At 46.4% G+C, this 17,918-nt stretch overlaps 1 protein-coding gene across 1 annotated transcript in view; it reads left to right on the top strand.

Moving 5' to 3' along the window:
• LOC124556443 (arrestin-C-like) overlaps window positions 1–17,918 on the top strand; it is a 51,510-nt gene that overhangs the window by 14,329 nt on the left and 19,263 nt on the right. Inside the window, exon 2 of the mRNA XM_047130392.1 lies at window positions 2,646–2,970. Within this exon, the coding sequence (XP_046986348.1) occupies window positions 2,646–2,970 (325 nt within the window). The remainder of the gene's footprint in view (window positions 1–2,645; window positions 2,971–17,918) is intronic.

Here is a 17,918-nt window from a genome sequence, read left to right as displayed (position 1 = left end):
AGTGGCTCCAGGAACACTCTTCTCAGTTTAAGCACTTCCGCTCACCACCAAACTCCCCAAACATGAACATTATTGAGCATATCTGGGATCCGTTGCAGCGTGCTGTTCAGAAGAGATTTCCACCCCCTCATACTCTTACGGATTTATGGACAGCCCTGTAGGATTTATGGTGTCAGTTCCCTCCAGTACTATTTCAAACATTAGTTGAGTCCATGCCGCGTCGTGTTGTGGCACTCCTGCGTGTTAGCGGGGGCCTTACACGATTTTAGGCAGGTTTACCAGTTTCTTTGGCTCTTCAGTGTGTAAGGCCGCGGCTCGTATCCGCACACTGACGACTCCGAGGCCACCAACACGTGGGAGGCGAGTAAGAGTGTCGTAACGGACTTCAAACATGGAAACAACCGAAAGCCAATGGACAAGGTCGCCTGAAGGTCGTGCCCAATCGCCAGAGGGAGCACTTGTGCACCGAGGACTAATTTAGACGTCACATAACGATTAATGAATTCTGGCGCTGCAGGATGTTCTGGCGGACGTCGTTTCGGATGACGTGTGACAAGCAGAAGCCCCATAATGCGTAATCAAGTCAAGTACCGCTCGAATCTCGGAGCCGGAGCGGTCGAAGTGTAGGAGGTCGTCAGTGTAGGCCCGGTAACGAAAGGTGTGTTGGCGAAGGGTGAGTCCGGAGAATTCGGTCGACGGGCTCCCAATGAGGGGCTCTTGGGCAATAGCATGTAGGAGGATAGAGAGGCGATACACATACCAGTTTGAGCGGAGGATGGGTACCGGCCCTGCCAAACGTTCGTCGAATTGAAGTCGCTAACTGGCACCGCTGTAAAGACGCCGGAAGACGTCGATGAACGGAGGAGAGATGCCACTTCGGCTACCTGTGCACGACTCCCGGATTGACTCAAACTTCCGTATGTCACAGTCTCTCCGTCTCATAGTGCTTGCACACAGTTCGTGTGATCCCCCACAGCTAACGACAATGCTTTTCTCGTCAGTTTGCCTTGCTTTGCCATGAAATACAGTTATTGCAGAGAATTTATTTTACATTGTCTGTATAGTCTGGTGCAAATGTCCTTCAGACATGCACGCATGACTGCTCGCGATATGTTGGAAATCCGGGTTCGAATCGCATTCTGGCACACGTTTGCATGTGTCGCTAGTACCTTGTACAGCTGATGTAATTTTCGAATACGTTTCGTTAATTTAATACGGCGGTTCTCAGCAGTGTCTGTTCCTTCAGAGCCGGCCGGAGTGGCCGAGCGGTTCTAGGCGCTTCAGTCCGGAACCGCGCGACTGATACGGTCGCAGGTTCGAATCCTGCCTCGGGCATGGATGTGTGTGATGTCCTTAGGTTAGGTAGGTTTAAGTAGTTCTAAGTTCTAGGGGACTGATGACCTCAGAAGTTAAGTCCCATAGTGCTCAGAGCCATTTGAACCATTTTTTTTTTTTTTTTTTTGTTCCTTCAGACATGCATCCATGCATCGAACTATACGGACACTGTAAAATACTGTCACTGCAGTAACTGTAGAATATAGTTTATTAATCACCAAAAGAAAATTTACAGTGGATGCTCTTGTCAGTGGTCGTGTGGTAAAACCTCAACAATCCTGAGAACTGGAAGAACAGGAAACGTGTCGTCCAAACATTTCAAAACAAGCATATTTATTTGCTCGAGAAAATATGTACTTGCAAAGACGTCAAACAGTATCTAGAAGGCAGTAAATAACGCCTTTTTACTTTATGTATAACATCGAGAACTGTTTTTCTCATCAAAGAATTCTGACCTTTCACCGTTGCAATAATTGACATTAAAACAGTTATATTTGTTTACGTTCTTACTTATGTATAGCGTAGGTCTTTTCTCTGTAAAATTTCAACTCCTTTTTGCTTTCATATATTATGTCCCTCATGCTGGAGAACACTAGTAGCAAAAATACCAGTACCACGTGCAACCTTTACTGTCTGTCACGAAAAGAAAGCAAACTACACGATAAAGATTATGTAGACACGAAAGCACAAAATTCGTTTCTATAATAGGAGTGAGCGCGGACAGAATAGGTTAACTTCAGGTGGTAGCTGACGCCGGCACAGTCTCACGTTTCTGCGCACGCGCACTGTGAAACGTGCTCGGTAATTTAGAACTCCGTACTCGACACAATCTATAGATCATTGACGTCATACACACATGCGTAACGCGGTTGGCTGCCGATTAACACGCAGGCATGAAAATCGCAATCGCAATGAGTATTGAGTTTTGGCCGGCCGGTGTGGCCGTGCCGTTAAAGGCGCTTCAGTCTGGAACCGCGTGATCGCTACGGTCGCAGGTTCGAATTCTGCCTCGGGCATGGATGTGTGTGATGTCCTTAGGTTAGTTAGGTTTAATTAGTTCTATGTTCTAGGCGACTGATGACATCAGAAGTTAAGTCGCATAGTGCTCAGAGCCATTTGAACCAATTTTTATTGAGTTTTTACCAGAAAGTCGTACGTGTAAAATGAGCTTAAGAATTCGACGATTACATTAAATCGAACGTTATTTGTAACAAAGACCGCACGAAGACAAAGCAATGTGCTTTTTTGCAGCCGGGCCGGGCTTTCGCGTACGCCGCTGAGGAGTGTGTTTGTGTGTGTTGTGTGCGCAGCCGAGCGGCCGGAGGAGCAGCTGCACCGCCGCAACACGGTGCGCATGGGCATCCGCGTGGTGCAGCGCGTTGCCGAGGCCTCGCTGCCCAGCGAGCCGCCGGCGGGCGACGCCTTCAAGCCGTTCTTCCTGCTGAGCGAGGGCCGCGTCGAGCTGCGCGCCGCGCTCGACCGCGCCGCCTACTGCCACGGCGACGAGGTGCGCGTCCACGTCGCCGTCACCAACGACTCCAGCCGCACCGTGCGCCGCATCAAGGTCAGCCTGCTGCTCAGCTGTGTACCGCGGCTGCTTCTCCTTCCAATCACTCTGCATCTACGTGTAAATCTGTACGTACTATAGAAACCAGTGTACGTATACTGGGCGCCTCGAGCCTTTTGGGCTCAACCGAAACAGGTGATAGTGGCTCCACAACCGATTATATTGAGATAGGAAACCAATGGTCTGAAATTCGTATTTATTCTGTTACACGGAGTTCATTGTAATTTTTCCAAGTGGCGACCTCCAGTCTCATTGCACGCATTGCAACGGCGCTTGCAGTTCTGCCGCAGTCTCTCGAAGGTCCCAGGTGTCTGTCGTACACTGAAAAGGCAGTGGGTGATAAACAGCGAATACGCCTGACCACCATTGAGACGTAGTACACCGAGTTCTGCTCGTAGCGCACGGATTACGTGACGACTGCGTGCATCGCCCCGGTGCATTAACCTGCCCTGGTGTCAGTTGTCCATTGCATCAAACAGCTTGTGATGTGTGCACGGTGAGGTGTGTTCTCGTATACTGCAGATGATACCGGGGATGAGGCTGTGGGTAATGCGCCAGTGCGATGCGTGTGGTCGTCACACGACCTAAGATGTGTACAGTATGTCCGTTTGGTGGGTAGGGGTTGTGTCGGCTACTGTGGGAGTCAGCACCGACACGAACGAGGAAGGAGAAAAGTCACGATGGCCGGGAGGCAGGAATCCAAAATGGTCTGTACGTTAAACTTTAACATTAATGCAAAGCTTTATTTCTATAAAGAAGAGGACCATTGCATAACTTGTTGTGCCTCATACGTGCAAGTACTTTGACAATCTATTACTACTCGCAGAACGCAGGCTAACAAGGGAAACTTCCCGCCGCCCCCTCCCCCCTCACCCCTCACATTTAGTCGTAATATGGACCACTGGACAGCCGGTCAAAAACTGAACGCAGTTCAAGCATGGAAACAGTAAGGAGTGTACTGAACTGTGGAAAAAAGAAGTAAAACAGAGGCAGTAAACGGTCCAAGAACAACATGTAGCGCATCGAGCGACTATAAATGACAGTGCCGTCTTGGTCATGTGGTCACGGTATTGGACTGAAAAGGAGAAGATTGGGGTTCAAATCTCCCTCACGCTCCACTTTTCTTTTTCACAAAATTATGAACAGTCCATGCGGTCATTGACACGTCTGTTCGCAGTAATCAAATTTGTGTCTGTGTCGTTTGCAACAGCAACCTTTAACGAAGGGACCTCCAGACGTACGTACCTCTTATATGTTCTACACAAACACTACATGTTACGCCTCCTGCGTTCCGTTTGGAAGTTGTCACTCTTCAATTTCTTTTTTGTAACATAGTTCACACCCGTTTATTTGTTGTTTTCATTTCTGCGACAGGTCTATGCAGGATCTCGCCTTTTATCACTATTCATCACATTAACTTGCGGCGATAACATAGTTTTATCACGCGACTCATATTCTGTAACCGTGGTATAGAATAACAATTGCCAAGACTACAGAAGGAGAACAGAAGCGTTAATGACCGGACGGACAGTTCGTGAATTTGTGGAAAAAAATTGGAGCCCGAGGGAGGTTTGAACACGTATCTTTGGCTTTTCATTCCAACACTACGCCCGCACAGCTACTACGTCGTGTCGTGGTTGTTGGAAGCCGCTCGATGTTACACTTCTTGAGCTTGGGCCGTTCCCTTTCTATTTTGCTTTTTTTTTCACAGTGCAGTACACTTTCTTCTTGTTTTCATGCTTGATATGTGTTTAGTTTTTGACGGACTATCCACTGGGCCATTTTGTCACTAAATCTGAGGGGGGGGGGGGAGGGGGGGATGGGAGTTTCCTTGTTAATATTGTCTTCCTAAGACTCAGTACTGATGCTCTCCAACTCTGTGGCCGAACTGGGCCGACCAGCGATGGGCGGCTAGTTAAATCAGTGTTGACAGGGAAGGGGGAGGGCATTCAACTCTGGCCGCTCTTTCCATTGGTGTAATAGTCATTGCCTTCTCGATACCATTTCATGGCGCTGCGCCGGTCGGTGTGCAGTCGATCAGACTGCATAGTGGTGTATGCTGTTTATCTCCTACTGGCTGTTCCAGTGTGCAACATACACCAGAGATCTCTGAGAGAGTGCACCAGAAAGGCATGCGTCATGCACTAGGACTTGCAGCCATCATTTGTATGTATGTACACATCAATATATGTATGCGGTTCAGAAAGTAACCTCTGATTGGTCACAGTGCGGGTTGTGGGGGGAGTAGCGACGCCATCTGTGCGTTCACGCACTCAACAGGTCAGTCGGCATCAAGCCGTGGTCGAGTGAACGTCGTACCTGCGCTAGTTTAGTTTTTGTGGCAGTTTGAAATGTGTGCTGCAATAGAAAACCCCGCCAAATGTGAAGTGCGTGCTGTCATAAGGTTTTTTACAGCCAAAGGATATTCTCCAGCAGCTATTCATCGTGAGCTTTGTGCCGTGTACGGACCAAGACTTATGAGTGAAGGAGTTGTCCGTGAATGGGTACGTTTATTTAAAAGTGGACGAGAAAACGTTCATGATGAAGAGAGAAGTGGTAGACCATCATTGGTGACTGACGAACTCGTTCAGATAATTGATGCAAAAGTTCGTGAAAATCGACGTTTCTCAATGTCGGAGTTGTCTACTGGTTTTCCACAGATTTCTAAGGCTCTCTTGTACGAGATAGTGACAGCAAGATTGGGTTACCGTAAGTTCTGTGCACGATGGGTGCCCAAAATTCTTACCGACCACCACAAAACTCAAAGAATGGCCTCTGCATTAGACTTTCTGTCACGTTATGAGGACGAAGGAGAACCATTGTTAAACAGAATCGTGACTGGTGACGAAACCTGGATTAAGTACGTGAACCCTGAGACAAAAGAACAATCAAAGATGTGGGCACATTCAAATTCGCCTACCAAACCAAGAAAAGCCTCGCAAGATTTTTCTGCCAGAAAACTGATGGCAACGGTGTTTTGGGATGCCAAAGGGGTGTTGTTGGTTGAATTCATGGAACGTGGTACGACCATTAATCAAGACGTGTACTGTGAAACAATAAAAAAGTTACGACGGGCTATACAGAACAAACGCCGTGGTATGCTGACTTCCGGTATCGTTTTTTTGCTCGCAGAACAACGGCCCTTCTTGAGTCCTTCAAGTGGGACGTTATCAACCATCCACCTCACAGCCCAGACCTGGCGCCAAGGGATTATCACCTCTTCATGCATTTGAAGAAATGGCTCGGGTCACAGCGGTTTGATGACGACGAAGAGCTCAAAGATGCGGTCACAGGCTGGCTCCAGGCACAAGCGGGTGATTTTTATGCAGAAGGAATTTCAAAGCTTGTGAAGAGATACAATAAGTGCCTCAATCGCTATGGAGACTATGTAGAAAAATAGTGCAAAGATGTAGTTGTAAGATGTATACTCGTATATTAAAATATTTTTATTTAACTTGGTGTATTTTTTTAAATCAACCGGAGGTTACTTTCTGAACGGCCCTCATATGTTCCATATAACTCCTAAAACACTGGACCAATTTCAACCAAACTCTGTGCACGTATCATTTACTGCCTGGAAACCATCGATGTGGGGGTAAGATCCACGTACTCATCAAGGGGACGGGGGTGAGGGTGAATACGCAGTGTAGCCCACAGTGCGCGAATACCCATACTTTAGTCATCCAGTATTTGAGAATGAGAGCGCTTAGAGACCTGCAACAAACTTCACACATAATTTCAAACCCTTACGAAGCTTTTTCTCACTGACAGCCCCTACAAAATCATATATTTTCACTATTCTTGCAGTAATACTGCGCCGGCCGGGGTGTCCGAGTGGTTCTAGGCGCTACAGTCTGGAACCGCGCGACCGCTACGGTCGCAGGTTCGAATCCTGCCTCGGGCATGGATGTGTGTGACGTCCTTAGGTTAGTTAGGTTTAAGTAGTTCTAAATTCTAGGGGACTGATGACCTCAGATGTTAAGTCCCATAGTGCTCAGAGCCATTTGAACCATTTGAAGTAATACTGCCGCATGAAACATGACGCTCTAATTTATTAATTCTTTCCAACTAAATTTATTCGGGACACATTTGACTGACATTATTCACATACGCTACTCAATATACCAGAAAAATAAGTTTCTATTATTGCACAGCACGTATTTAGGAAAGATGGCGTCATAAAAAATTGAGATGCTTGAAAACGAAAGTGTAAGGCGAAATTCGCTGGAGATGCAGGTAAAATGTGTGTACAAATACGTGCGAAATATGTTAAATGTAAGGTAAGGTGGGATAAGTACGTAGGTAAATTCATGAAGTTAGATTTCGAGAGGGAGTACAACCTTTGTTTATACGGTTACATCAATTTATTTTCCTGAATTGTGATAATGAGACTGTCCTTTCTCAAGATATACATATTCAATAGTTGTTGTTTGCTAAGCATTTACTGTGGACGATATAAAGATTCTTGAAAAATGTCTAGTTACGCGCCTACCACGCCAAAGCGGGGTAAGTGTACAAGATAGCCTGTGAAAGTTCTCCTTTTAGTTGGCAGTAGTATTGTGGCAAATTCCGCATAGTACATATTCTGATATTTATTTTTATGACTGAAGATACAAAGTTGAAACAAAACTTTTTCAGTTATCAACTTCTGTGCCCTGATGTGTCACAATCCTTGTGGAGCTCTAGATTATACGTAACGTTAATACCAAGATTTATTGTTCAAAAAACGGCTCTGAGCACTATGGGACTCAACTGCTGTGGTCATAAGTCCCCTAGAACTTAGAACTACTTAAACCTAACTAACCTAAGGACAGCACACAACACCCAGCCATCACGAGGCAGAGAAAATCCCTGACCCCGCCGGGAATCGAACCCGGGAACCCGGGCGTGGGAAGCGAGAACGCTACCGCACGACCACGAGATGCGGGCAAGATTTATTGTGTCAAAGAGTATATTTTAATGAGGTATCACAGAAAACAGTCTTTCTTCATCAGGATAAAAGATTAACAAAGGGTAAAGATGCACATCTTTACACATAAATAGCTTACAATAAAGGGGAAAATTACAATTGACAGCAAATCTCGTCATCTTCAGCACTACAATGATAGCCAAACTAGCAGTAGTTTTACTAAACAATAAATGACAACCAAATATACTGAAAGACACATACATACAATAAAAAAAAACAGAAATATTATCCCCTTTTGGAGAACTTGTTGTTGTTGAGGAAACTCCCTACCTCCCACAACTTTAGTTTTTGAAGAATCCCTAGAGAATCCTCTCTCGTATAAACTAAAAATTATATTTGGTGTATTTTCAAGCCCACAGGCTTTTGTGGTGACTTCGAGGAGGCTGAAATAGGGATGGATGATAAATGGAACCACAAAATTTTTTCTGCACATTTCAATGCTTTGAGATTTCTTAACAGATAAAGCATAGCGTTTCATGAACGTTTGTATCCAATCATAGCTTTTTATATCATTTGTGAATGACGTTTTCAGTTTATTACTTTTGCTCAAATGTTCGAATGTGTGTGAATTCCTAAGGGACCAGACTGCTGTGGCCATCGGTCCCTAGACTTGCACACTACTTTAACTAACTTATGCTAAGAACAACACACACACCCATGCCCGAGGGAGGACTCGAACCATCGGCGGGAGGCCCGCGTAGACCGTGACATGACGCCTCAAACCACGCGGCCACTCCGCGCACCTTACTACTTTTAAGAAACTCGCTTGCCAATGACCAAAGCTCCTGTCTCGACAGTCGAAAACCGTAATTTTCAACTCTGCTGACACGCTCTTTTCGGCGTCAGGTGAAAACGTGGTTGAGCTACCACGAGAGGATGATTTGGTCCCACTTCTCCCTTATACATGATCCCTTCACGTAAAATTTGGTATAATTTATATCTTAGAAACGCCATATGTATTCATTCGTCCAGATTGCATCCCCTCCACAGCAACTTCTAGATCTGTTGTTGTGTACCGCTTTGCTCTCTCCGTTTTTCTTACATAGTTTCTCGCCGTAGAATAGCAGGGCAACAGGTTATCTTTAACTAAAAGCGTACAAAGTATTTAAACGACAGTATTCAGTTATCTGAGAATCCTGTTCATTGGCTACTCATTCATTTTCTTGTTCGATATTTTGGCCTTGCTTCGCACCTTCCCCGTGACAATTCAGAAATGGCGGTCGCGGTGGCCGAGAGGTTCAGGCGCTTCAGTCCGGAACCGCGCGACTGCTACGGTCGCAGGTTCGAATCCTGCCTCGGGCATGGATATGTGTGATGTCGTTAGTTTAGTTAGGTAAAGTTCAAAGTTCGAGGGGACTAATGACCTCAGATGTTAAGTCCCATAGTGCTGATAGCCATTTGAACCAATTTTTGAATTCAGAAATGGGATACGTTCACAGTACTGTGCACTTTTCTCACAAACTTCCATACGTCGTCAACCATGTGTCTACAATCTGTACTCATACATCCATTATGTGTACAGGGGAGACATCTGACTGAAAATCCGCTTGCCCAGCGTCGGCGGATATGTACGATATTGCAGTGCCTGTGTTATTCCGAATTACGATGGAAATTTCCTTCGGACATGCATGCATGTTCGAAGGAAGAGGCACTGCGGCGACTACAGCCGTCATGAAATACAGGAAATGTATTCGCAATTGCGAATATAGACCACCATCAGGTGTATAATGGAATGAAGGCAATGAAAATAGGTGGCGGACCGGGATTTCCCACATACCGTGAGCTGTCATCTTACCATTTGGCTATCCGAGCACGACTCACGACCAGAGCCCTAACTTCCGTATGTCGTCAACAACCTGTACTCTTACATCCATTATGTATATTACTGTCCAGAGGAGACATCTTAGTTCAAAGTCGCCAGCTCGGCATCGGCAGGTTCGAGGCCCGGTCCGGTAGAAATTTTCATTATCTTCTTTCCATTATACAGCTGATGTTAGTCCATATACACTCTGAATACATTTTCTGTACTTCATAACATGCGTGCAAGGAATTTTGCATCGTAATTTGGAATAACACAGGCGCTACAATATCGTATCGAACACTGTTCTGATCATCACAACTGACGCTTGCAACGTATTGAGGACATTTGGTGCTGTTTGTGGCTAAACACAGCGGCACAACCTGTAGTCTCGACTAGTGCCTGCAAGTTCAGCCACGCATTTTCGCAGTGTTTCCGTATCTTTGTCGACAACCTGTCGGTTGTCGGTAAGCTTCCGTGTGAGCGCTGATCTGCCTAATTGCGAGAGTACGTGGGAGGAAACATGATGTTGGTTGTCTCTGTACAAATCACGTTATTATGTGGAAACCCTGTCTTGCAGCGTGTGTCACTTGAGTTGGCTGAAAATATCCGTGACGCCTTCACGCTTACTAAATAAACTTGGGACGGATACCTCTGTTCTTCTTCGAATCTTCTCTGTTTCCTCCTACAGTCTTGTCTAGTACGGATCTCAGACTAGCGAGCAATATTGGAGTACTGGTCGAACGAGGCTTCTGTAAGCTATCTCTTGTGTGGGCTGATTACTCTTCCCGGGGATTGTTCTAATGAATCTCAGTCTGCTTCATCTACGATGGTGTGTTCATTTCATTTCAAATAGCTCCGTACGCATACGCTAAGACATTTTGTGGGTGTTATTGCTTCCAGTGATAGATCTGTACTTGTGTAATCCTGCGACAGTGGGACTTTATGCCTATTTGTGCGCGATACGTGAACTCTGCTAGCAGTGAATGTCGACTGTCAGCCTTTGCACGGCTCGTCGATCCTCTGCGGGACTTCCTGCATGTCGCTACGAAAATGGTTCAAATGGCCCTGAGCACTATGGGACTTCGCTTCTGAGGTCATCAGTCCCCTAGACTTAGAACTACTTAAACCTAACTAACCTAAGGACATCACACACATCCATGCCCGAGGCAGGATTCGAACCTGCGACCGTAGCGGTCGCGCGGTTCCAGACTGAAGCGCCTAGAACCGCTTGGCCACCCCGGCCGGCATGTCGCTACAGTTTTGTAGCATCGCGACATCTGATACTATAACTTCTCCGAAAAGCCACACGGAACTCCTGACTTTACACATCCATACAAGGTAGTCAGAAACAGTTTCAAAAGCTTGCAATGGTTTACCAGGGACGTTATGATGAGAAATAACTTAAGAAAAAAATTCCATACGTTGCACCATGTCAGAGCTTAGCACTTAAGTTAGCCGATCGTCGTCGTGCGCCAGATTCAAGCGGCTTTCCAGAGGCGGTGTTAACAAACGTGTCCATCGTTTGACTAGCGGAAACCGAACAAAACAAAACACGGCAAATCATTGGACGATATCGAGGATCGAACCTCCAGCCATTCAAACAGGTGGGTCCTCGTTTGCGAGTAATCAACAAAAATTGCAGGATTCCGCGTGATACCCTAGTACCTTAAAAATAATAATACTGCACTGAGTGCAGGCATAGCGTAATTGTAAAGGGACTTCGAATATCGTTAGGTGATTTGAAATTTTTATTTGCAATTGGATATCGAAATGACTTTTATCATTATTTGTATGCAGTTAATTGCTTTGATTGTGAAACTTCCTGGCAGATTAAAACTGTGTGCCGGACCGAGACTCGAACTCGAACTCGAGTCTCGGTCCAGTACACAGTTTTAATCTGCCAGGAAGTTTCATATCAGCGCACACTCCGCTGCAGAGTGAAAATTTCATTCTGCTTTGAATGTAATGTTTTTGTTTATTCTTTTGTGTAACGTCATATTAATCACTGTAGTAGCAACGTTTCATCTGCATTTCTTCTTCCTATCATTGTTTTATCTATTGAAATCTTTTTGCAAGTAATTTACATTATTTTTATTCCTCTATCGTAATACTTAGACATTTGAAATGGGCGATTCATCAGCTAAAAACCAAAATACGAAATAACCCATTTATGCTGACAGTGCAGTGGCATCAAAAATGTATTTTTCGGTACAAGATACGGATCTTGCGTATAGTAATCGTCACACAAACATTTAAAACATCAATTTCTGTTGTACTACGGAACAAGAAAAGCAGATGGTGATCGAAACGAAAGAACGGATTGTATGTAAAACCGAAATTCAACCACAATGAGAAACAGAAATAATGAAAGTAGTAACGCGACGAAAATGATGTTAAAACAGACAAAATGAAATCAACGTCAGCGCATAAAAATAATCAAAATCAGTAAAAAAGATGGCAAATGGAAAAGAATGACAGAATTGACAGTGGGAGCAAATGAGAAATTTCATACGATGGTTACAATCATGTGACAAAATGATAGAAATTAAAATTTACCTTTAAGCCAAGTAACTGAATAAACATGATGATCAAAGTAACTTCGATAAAGATTTAAAAATTTAAAAAATGCCAAAGTAACCGACGAGATTCGAGCCCACAACAATATCCAAGTGAAAAATATGCCTTCACCACTTTTTTTAAGGAACTTTCGGGTACCCAAAGAGAGGGTTGGGGGCAAAGTGGGTCTCAACCCAAGACGCGGCCACCATGTCCCGTTCCCTTCCCAAGGAAGCAAAGAAAGCGTAGTGAACGTGGATAAAGTCACAAATAACATCAGTGATTATTTATTTATATTTCCATATTTTTCTTTGTTTTTTAATAATTATTAATACCAACCAGAACAGCAGGAGCCCGATGTCGTGAGGACGGAGAGGAAAGTTGGCAGACTCGATGAGACTATCGCCGAATAGTTTTACGGAGAAGAACATTCCGATGAGCAGAGAATAACCGGTTCTAAGAGTGGAAATGGCGTGGATCAACTCTTCATTGCAGTAACACCCCAACTCTGGGGTGGGTTTAGAAAGACACAACATAGAAAATTAGAGAAAAATTGCCTGTATTTGGGATTGCGGTCCACTACACAATGGCGCTCACTAAGAGGTGCCAAAAAATGAAGGGGATATTTCTCCCAGTCAGCAAACAAGTAGTGAACTGTGTGTCCACAAATCCACTTCACAGAGTTCGTCTCCGTATTTGCGTAATATTCCGAGTCCAGAAAGAGGATCCGGTGACGAGGTATCTAATGAGGAATTGTAGTCTAATTAGAGACAGCATCTGCCGCACCAAGAACCAGACTAAATGTTCAAATGTGTGTGAAATCTTATGGGATTTAACTGCTAAGGTCATCAGTCCCTAAGCTTACATACTACTTAACCTAAATTATCCTAAGGACAAACACACACACACCCATGCCCGAAGGAGGACTCGAACCTCCGCCAGGACCAGCCGCGCAGTCCATGCCTGCAACGCCCTAGACCGCTCGGCTAATCCCGCACGGCAGAACCAGACACCTATCGCCTATCCGCACACCAGACGATAGTGGTCTGTGTCCAGAACATCATAGGCGACATAAAGCTGGGTGTCTGCAAGGTGAATCCCGCGAAGGAGTGACCGGCATACTTGCTTCCTATTGACGGCAGGTTATCATGCAGACTGCCCGTCAGTGGCAAGATAGAGGGCGCAGAGCTATCGACATACGGCACGCCAGTCGACATAAGGATGCTTCCCCTCAACCTCATTCGGTGACCTGTGCTGCTGCTAAAAGCCATAGATTACCTTCGTGGATGTCAAGCGCGTAGGCAATATTGTAGTACGGACATAGCTCAGTTCGAGGAAAAAATGGCGAAAGTAAGGGAACGTGTGCAGGACGTACAAAAGCAGGATAGAAGCAGAGAGAGAGGACGGTGCAAAGACCTGCAGCATGAGCCTGATAAGGCACGTACGAAAGTGGCACCACAGCATCATTTGGCAGCTGACGAAATGGGTCATCGCTCTCTTACGGACATGATACAGATCTAAACTGTCCCTGCACCGTGGGAGGGTGAGCTTATCTTGACCAGCAAGCCATGGTAAACATATGAACCCAATGCCGCTATCATGAGGCGGACCGTGGACGGCGGAATAGGAAGTGTCTGTGGCATGTGGGGGATACGTGACGCCAAAGATACATTCACATATTGTGGCCGTTGGGGGAGATCGAGGGCTCGTAAACGATGCTCTAGGAGCCCAGCTCGTAGTTGGGCCAGCAGGCGCCAGCAGTTGAGGACAATCGTGAACCGCAGATCAATAGCGAAATCGATTCCTAAGCGTCGGCTACACGGAAAGGAGCAGTGCTGTCCACAGGAAGCCCCGCACCTGTAGATTTGTGGACGTTAAGGCAGCTACCAGAGGCTTCGCCGTAGGTGGTAACCCATGCCAGTGACTCCCTGAACTCAACACCGCTAGCAAGAACGATACGAGTTCGTCCGCATCAGCAGTGCATCTGAATACGTGGCTACCGAGAGACATCGCAGACAGGCGTTGGTGGAGGTCACAGAGCAACCATTCTATGGCGAACGCACACAACAGTGCAGAGAGTGGGCAGCCTTGACGCACCGAACGATGGATAAAGATGGGAGGAGTGAGATGGCCATTTTAGAGTACACGGGACGCAGATCCACGAAGGAGACGCATTACGACGTCGATGGTTCACGGAACACCCTTTAAAGGAAGTCGTAACCGACCCGTTCGAATGCCCGGCTGAAATGAACAGCTGCCAAAAGTCCAGGCACACGACGAGCGTGAGCAAGAGCGATTAAATCTCGATAGTGACAAAGCGGATGTTTTTGGCACCTTCCAAAGAAGTTTGACCAGGGGAAACCACGTACAGGGCCGTCCGTTTAAGCTGTGCAGCCCAACGGCTAGGTAAAGATCTTCGTGTGGCTGTTAAGTAACGTCAAGGGGTGGTAATCGCATATCCATAATATATCCTGAGGCTTGTGGATGGAAATAACGAGACCATCGAGGAAACCGTCTGGAATCTGCACAAGAGGTTAAATAAGATCCTGGCAAATTTCCGTCCACTCTGACGCCACGCACGCTAACCCGTGGTGCGTGCGCACCCTGACCATAGATCCTTCAAGATTACGTCGAGAGAGGGATGTGAGCTGCGCCTTGGCCTCATAGTGCATTCCCGGAGAACAATGAAGTAGAGGTCCCGGGTTCGTCGCCGCCACACTGGACCACTCTTCCGTAACCAGTCACGACCTTGTGGAGGTCATGCTTTGCGTAGAAGACTCTCCATAACAGAGCAGACTGATATGCATCACAGCGTTGATGACAAACTGTCCACGTGGTCTAGATAAGCTGCCAGCAATCGGGAAAGTAAGATAGATCGTATTCATTTTGCACGGTTCCCGCTCGCGCCACACCCCTTGGCGGCAGAGACTGATGGCACGGATATAAGCGTAATGGTCAGAGAAGGCAACGGGCCAGACTTCAGCTGCCTGTGCCACACCGATATAAACATAACTATAAATAATTAACAGTAATTAAGTTCATAAGCACAACTGTGTATATAAGGTCGACTACCAACTGTATGTCGTGAAATGTTGTACGTAGTTTTTAGATATTAGTGAGGTAGATTTCTTAGTAAATAGACTTAGTGATTACTGGTAGTTATGTGAATGGCGGTCGACGGCTTGAAATTAATTCCAAGACACTCACAGCCACACACATTTGGTTTAGGGACACTTTTCTTTCCATCATGTTTCCTAACTTCCTATTTTTCTCTTCTAAAATAACACATTTTGCAACATTTCAGTTTCCAAATATTGTTGATTTAAAAGATATCTCCATTAACTGCAGACACAAGAATACAAGAAAAATAAATAACAAAGAAACAAAAGTAAATAAGCAAAAAGGAACAAATAAAAAAACAAAGGAAAACAGTAGGAATGAAAAATGAAAAACCCGCCTCCACGGGGTGGGACATGGGGAAAAGTGTGATGGGAAGTGAGAGCCAGGAGGTTCAAAGAGACTCCTTCAGACCTCACACACCATCACAGCGCGCAAGAGGCAAATAAAGACTAATCTTAAGAAATTAGATGGTAGGTCAAAAAGAATAATAGGAACAAATGAAAAAAAAAACACTCTTAATATCGCGGGAGATATAATCACGATCGAGGCTGCTGGAAAAATGGCTAGCGAAATGCTTAAACCCCAAACGATCACCATGAACACGGTCCGAAGAGTCAACAAGATTGAGGTAATGGAGAATTGCTCCTAGCGCCACGCACAGAGTATGCCACGGCAGTTGATCCTTGGGCGACTGGGTAGAGTTGAAGTCGCCTTCCACGATAAATGCATCATGCCGACCCAGGAAGACTTACGTGACTGCCCCAGAGAAGGAAGTCGAACGTTCGCGGCGGCGATCCGAACCAAATGGCGCATAGACGTCGATGACCCTGACGTCACTAAACGTGGGAGCCATATCTCTGGAAACAGTAAGAGCGATGATACCGCCATTTAGGAGGATCACCATCCAGATGCTAGCAGGGGAAGCACGGGAGACGTGGGCTGTTAAGTCATGCGGAGCAGAAAAAGGGGGGCAACGTCAACGTCCGCAGCGTGCAGCATTTCACGGAGTAAAGGCAGTTTGTGGCGTGCATCGATGGTACTGAAACGGACTGCGGCTGTGCGATAAGTTTGAAAAGCTGCCATCGCCAGGAGCGCAGGGGATGCAAACATGGGGGAAGCACGTGAAGCTTCCTGTTAGGCCCCCGTGGAAGAGCACATCAATGTAACTGATAGGGGCCGACCCTATCAACGGGGTTCCATCTATCTGTACCTCTCCACAAGGTCCATCCTCAGCATCGACATCTTCCGGCCAGCAGACAGACATCTCGCAAGGCCAGTTCCGTGGAACACCATCGGAGGTGTGCCCGCAGGTAGCGTCAGACACAGAAAGGGAGGCAACTGCATCAGACGTAGACGGGGGAAGGTCGATATCTTCAGGTGGATGCTGAGACGGAGGCGGGGAGAGACGTCACGTCGTCTGGTGCCAGAGCGTCGGAGGACAGCTTGTCTCTTCTGTCTTCTCGGCCAACATGTTCTTCCGTGTCGGATGGGGGGCGGCTGCCGTTCGACAGGCGGCAGAAAAGCGTATGTCGGTATACCTCCACGATCAACTACCACGAGTCGGGAATGACAGCTTCTATCTGCTGAAGGCTATCGTCCGTTGGTACGGCAGTGTAGGAAAGACAGCGAAACGCCGATCGCCACGTCGAGAGGAGTCGACACTGCCGCCGACTGATTCGGAGCGGACGCAGCGAGCAGACGCGTAAAGCCAGAGACAACACAGTGAGTGCCGCAGGCAGAGCGACGTCTCCGATCGGCGGCTGTACCAGTCCAGGTAGGAGAAGTTCAGAAGGGACACGGCATTCCTGGCCACAACGTGAACAAATGCTCGGCTGGCCAATGTCATGACGACAGCCGTGCAACTGGTAATAACCGAGAAGGAAGGCACGTGTTTCCTCAGTTGAATTTTTATCTGACGGACACCACTGAGGACGTGGTAGGTTTCGAACGTCTTCCACCCCTTAGCGATGTGTCTGACGACGTTGCCGTAAGGTTTGAAGCCAGCTACCACCACGTCCGACGGCCGACAGTCCCTATATGGCCGTCAGAATAGGAATTTGAGATCGTTATCGTGTCGCCGCAAAAAGTCGACGCACAACTCTTCATTCGCCAGCTTTATGTACACAATAGCACCGAGGATCGGAAAATGAATTCCGAGAAGGCCTTGCGGCGGGAGACCCATTTCGTCCGGTATAAACCGTTCCACTTCATACTCCTTTGGTCCTTCATTATACTAAGGAAAAGTTAATATAATTGTGGCCTTGCGGTAGGGAAACGCCATGACAATCGACGAAGTCGGGAGTAAACAAATGCGCACTCGCTCGCAAGCAGCACAACGGGCGAGACGCAGACAAGAAGCACTCGCCTCACCACTGACCAATACGCTACGCCACCAATCTATCCACTAGTTTTATATATAAGATACTAACGCAACACGCGAAATTGCGATGGTTTCAAAACGAGGATCCCATCTCCAGGGACCTCTCCTTGTTACTCAACAACGAGAAATGCAACAAAACCAGGGAAAATAATAATGAAGCAATAAATAAGACACTTTCTCGAGTCGCTCA

This window comes from Schistocerca americana, chromosome X (assembly GCF_021461395.2).
Source record: "Schistocerca americana isolate TAMUIC-IGC-003095 chromosome X, iqSchAmer2.1, whole genome shotgun sequence".
NCBI lineage: Eukaryota > Metazoa > Arthropoda > Insecta > Orthoptera > Acrididae > Schistocerca > Schistocerca americana.
Note: the sequence above shows the minus strand (reverse complement) of the source record. Positions and strands in the feature narration are given on the sequence as shown.